The sequence below is a fragment of the Cololabis saira genome, chromosome 7, assembly GCF_033807715.1.
Source record: "Cololabis saira isolate AMF1-May2022 chromosome 7, fColSai1.1, whole genome shotgun sequence".
Classification (NCBI taxonomy): Eukaryota; Metazoa; Chordata; class Actinopteri; order Beloniformes; family Belonidae; genus Cololabis; species Cololabis saira.
Genome location: NC_084593.1, coordinates 34,733,217 through 34,737,902, shown reverse-complemented (window position 1 = coordinate 34,737,902; position 4,686 = coordinate 34,733,217). Strand labels below are relative to the sequence as shown.

At 41.6% G+C, this 4,686-nt stretch overlaps 1 protein-coding gene across 1 annotated transcript; it reads left to right on the top strand.

Moving 5' to 3' along the window:
* The first annotated feature begins 744 nt into the window (after positions 1-744).
* On the top strand, positions 745-4,370 carry LOC133447388 (uncharacterized). The gene is made up of 9 exons (XM_061726060.1): positions 745-804; positions 956-1,042; positions 1,139-1,201; positions 2,444-2,468; positions 2,630-2,733; positions 2,829-3,101; positions 3,239-3,332; positions 3,867-3,873; positions 4,067-4,370. Exons 1-9 carry the CDS (start codon positions 745-747, stop codon positions 4,368-4,370), a joined length of 1,017 nt encoding a protein of 338 aa, XP_061582044.1.
* The last annotated feature ends 316 nt before the right edge of the window (positions 4,371-4,686 follow it).

Below are 4,686 nucleotides of genomic sequence, written 5' to 3'. Positions count from 1 at the left end.
TCCACGCATGTTTTCATAGGAAATGAATGGCAGCCGGAGCTGGCTATGCGACGCTTTCAGTGTGAATGCTGGACTTCTTGATGAAACACGGCATAGAGAGCATAAAATAAAAAATTTCTTACCTTTGAAAACAAGTTGTGATGTAATGTGTTGTGTTTTGTATGATGTGTGTTGTGTTGTGCGTTGTTGTGTGATTTGTACTGAGATGTGTTGTGATGTGTGTTATGTGTTGTTGTGATGCGCGTTAGAGGTGGGTGCAATTCATCGATGCGTCACGTGACTATTTGGAATCGATTAATTAAAAAAAAAAAAAACATTTTTAATGCTAATGCGCGTTGTTGTGTTGTGTGATTTGTACTGAGATGTGTGATGTGTTGTGATGTCTGTGTATGCTTTTGTCTTTTCCAAAATTTCATATAAACCACAGTCTAAAAAAATTGTTTCCTTCTTTTTGCAGTTTCGCAGCTTCTGAGAGCAAGACCGCCAACACACACCAGCTACACAAACAGAGCACACAACCTAAATACATAGCCCTATACTGAAATACATCCATTCTCTCTCACACACACACACACACACACACACACACACACACACACACACACAAATTGTTTGCATTGTTTATCGTTCTAGTTGATATTGTGTTTGTTCAAATTTCACACTTTTACACTGCATTGTGTTTGCCTGTGAAATAACCGTGTTTTGGAGTGTTTTTTTCTGAAGTGTTTACAGGTTGGTGACGAGATGCCACAGAAGGGAAAGCGTTCGAGGGCGCAGAAGCTGCGCTGGAGCAAGCCGGACGAGGTACAAGCAAAGTACAGAATAGATAGCTTTAAAGCTACACACAATAGACTGCAAAACATTAAAGTAGACGTGAGGAAAGTGAGTGCTTCTTCTGTCAAGTGACTGCAATATGTCACTTATTGACTGCATTTGATTGGTTTTGTGTTTTGAGGTGACCCAGCCAGAGACGCCGCCGCCAGCCCAGCCGTTCTGGACCCAGAGGGATGGAGCCAGCCCCTCCCAGTCTCCTGCCCAGAAGGTATAGTGTTCACTCTATGCTTTTTATCAAGTATTAATGAAATGCACTGTGTAATTCAAAGTCTTCAGTTTTAGTAACATCAGTTCTGTGTTTCAGATGAAGAAGCTGTGGACCCCTCTGCCGATCTCACCCTCCTTCTCTCCTTACCAGGCTGGAAGGGTAAGTTTTTATTTCTTCTACAACTGCCCACACACACACACACACACACACACACAGGGTATTTGCAGTACAGTGCTGCACTCTACACGATGCTTCACAGAGCCGGATTAAATAAATGGACTACACTAGGCAGACTGTGATTTTTGGGCCCCCCTCCATCGATGTTATTTATGAATTGAAATCTTAAACTTACCAAAGTTACTAATAAAAGTTAATTCACATTTTACATAGTATAGCATAGTCATAGGCAAGTTGGTTATTTGTATTCCAAAATAAGTCATGTTGTATATTAAACAGACTATTTTTTTATTTTTATTATTTACAGATTATTACACCGCTGTATTAAATGCTATTAAATTATCCTTATCTTATCGATTGCGAATGTCATTGTTAAGACAGTAGTACCAGTAAATGACCAATAGGTGTCAGCATTGCTATGTAAACAGAGCAAGTAAAATAAATGTTGTCTATTGCATTTTGCAGAAAATCTTAATTAAATGTGTTGATTAAATTTAATAGTTAAATAAGAAGTCAAATATACAAAGACCAATAAAATTTGCAGTAAGACAAACTGTGCTGTAGTGGTAAATATGTTTATTTACATGGACAAGCATCACCTCTAATCTCCTGGTCTGGAATGGTGTCCTTTACTAGACTGCATTCTAAAAGCAGATTTAATCACAGACACATTGTAGAAAAATAAGCAATCATTAAATAATTTGATCTATACCTTATGTTTGAACCAAGAACCCTTTTTTTTTTCTCACTTTTTTACTAATTTGGAAAACGGACCTGAATTGGGTGAATAAAAATTCTAGTCCCTTCACCTAGAGCCCATATTCACACCTGTGATTAAGTACAGGAACAAGAAGACAAACGTGAACTCTTCACATTTATCACAACCATTTAGAAACTGTCCAACAATAAACCAGACCTTGCAGCCTGATAGCTTAATTGTCCCGCTTAGTCCTCCCCTCGGATTTAACTGAGTGGCGTTAATGTGACGTAACGTTAAAGTAAACGTCGTCATTTTTAATTAGTTAATAAATATTGATATACTAACACTGAAATAAATTGTAGATAGGACATATATTTTTATTTTATTTATTTTTTCCTCTGTCTGGGCCCCCCTGCCAATCAGGCCTTAGGCACATGCCTAGTTTCCCTTTGCGTTAATCCGGCTCTGCTTCAGTGTACTACAAGTGTGAGTAGTGATGTAATACTTTTCTGTCCCACCACCAGGTGTCCCCCTCTGACTTCCGCCCAGGTATGTAGCCCACTGTTTGTTTTCATTACATGTAAATTGTATATTCTTGTTGTTTAATTGTAAACACATTTTCCCTGGGGTTTTTACAGGTTTTATGATGTAAAGGTATTGACTTTGTTTTAAGCAGGTTTGACAGTTTTTGTGTTTGTGCTTGCTCCTAGGCCACGGTACGGGTCACCGCCATCGCGTGCTGAAGTGGGACAAGTCCACCTTCACTCCCCATTTCCGGAAGTTGGTTGTCCCAGCGGAGTCACCTGACAAGAAGGTATAATACTCTTAGATTCCATTGAGTAAAATCTGTTTTTTGTAGTTTGGGGATCTTTGCACATTGATAAAAAAAAAATTTGCCTTCTCATGCAGTTCGTCCTGCTTGTTGGTGACTCCCACCTTCGGCCCATCGCGGACGGGTTGGTGGGACTGCCGGACCGACGTCTGTCCTGTGGCGTCCTGTCTGTCCCTGGGGCGTCGGCACTTGAGTTGCGTACTGAGGTGCTGAATGCTGTACTGCCTCGCTCACCCGCGGCAGTCTGCATTTTGGCACCCAGTAACGACTTGAGCGCCAGCGGGACCGTCACTCAGGCAGGTGTCGCGTTTGGTAAGCTCCTGCTGACTGCCTGTTCGACCTGGCCCAACGTAAGTATTCTTATATTGTTATTATCTTGATAACATGTCTGATGATATACTTGATTTTATGCATATAACTTCAATTTCTATGCAATTTTTGAGGTAGAGAATGTAATTACTGAGAAAGAACATCTTTTTCACTCTAGGTGTGTGTTTTGGACTTCCCTCGCCGTCTCACCGTAGAGCTGGACCTCCAGGAGCTTCTAAGCCAGGAATACCACCGTGTGGCTGCACGTATGGGTATGTAAACAAAAAGTACAGTGACATGTATAGCAGTGTTTCTTGATATTTAAGTGGCAATGCCAAACTTCACTCATAATTGATTTGGCTGAAAGTATGTACAAGACTGTCTGAGAAAATTAAAATATTGTGTATAAAGTTCTTTATTTTCTGTAATGCAAACATGTCATACATTCTGGATTCATTACAAATCAACTGAAATATTGCAAGCCTTTTATTATTTTAATATTACTGATCATGGCTTACAGCTTAAGAAAACTCATATCCTATCTGAAAAAAAATTAAATATTCTGGGAATTTTAATCTTAAACTGTAAGCCAAAATCAGCAATATTGAAATAATAAAAGGCTTGCAATATTTCAGTTAATTTTATAATGAATCCAGAATGTATGACATTTTTGCTTTTTTTTTTTAATTGCATTACAGAAAATAAAGCACTTTATCCCAATATTCTAATTTTCTGAGACAGTCCTGTATGTATCAATAAGGTTCAATGAGTCAATAAGTCATTATGTTTTTTTTTTTGTATCTTAGGTGTCAGGTACGTCTCTGCCACCCACTACTTTCCGCTGACACAACTGGACCTGTGGTGTCCTGACGGAGTAAGTATATGACACTCTAAGAAATGTTAAGAAAATGTGGTGTGCATATCTTTGGTAGATGATAGGGAAAGTTCAGGTACAGGTTTACTGAAAATTTCTGTCTGCTAAATCACTTTTGGTCATGTTTGTCAGGTCCATCTCAGCAAGGAGGGTGGGATGGAGAGGCTTGCGGAGTTGCTGTGGTGGACCCTCCACCACCAGCTGGAGTCCACAGTCCCGAGGGTCCAGACGCCTCCGAGGACATCGCCTCCTGCCAGACGTGTCGTCCCGAGGGCCCAGACTTCTCCCAGGACGTCGCCTCCTGCCAGACGTGTCGTCCCGAGGGCCCAGACTTCTCCCAGGACGTCGCCTCCTGCCAGACGTGTCGTCCCGAGGGCCCAGACTTCTCCCAGGACGTCGCCTCCTGCCAGACGTGTCTCACCAAAAGTGGTTGTGAAGGACGTGGTCACCGCGCCACGTCCATCCAGCCCTTTGGAGCAGACACGTGTTCTGTCTTCACAGGTGGACGTGGGGGTGGATTCGATCCCGCTAAATCCTGTGTGGTTTAGTCCGGCGATCCTGGATGTGATGGAGAAGGCCGTTCCGGCCCACCTTCCCAGCGCTGTGGAGTGCGCAGCTCGTCCGGACGGCAGGAAGGTAATGTTCATGCAGATTTTATTTTTTCATTGAGGCCTCTTTTAAAAAGTGTGTCCCTCTTCCCATTTATTGTCCAAGAGGAGCTAAGTCGCAAATATGGTGTGAAAAAAGTCTGT

Coding starts and splice junctions, on each gene's coding strand:
- LOC133447388 (XM_061726060.1), top strand. CDS start 745: ATGCCACAGAAGGGAAAGCGTTCGAGGGCGCAGAAGCTGCGCTGGAGC. Junction 1,043..1,138: donor CCCAGTCTCCTGCCCAGAAG/GTATAGTGTTCA, acceptor TCTGTGTTTCAG/ATGAAGAAGCTGTGGACCCC. Junction 2,734..2,828: donor CGGAGTCACCTGACAAGAAG/GTATAATACTCT, acceptor CTTCTCATGCAG/TTCGTCCTGCTTGTTGGTGA.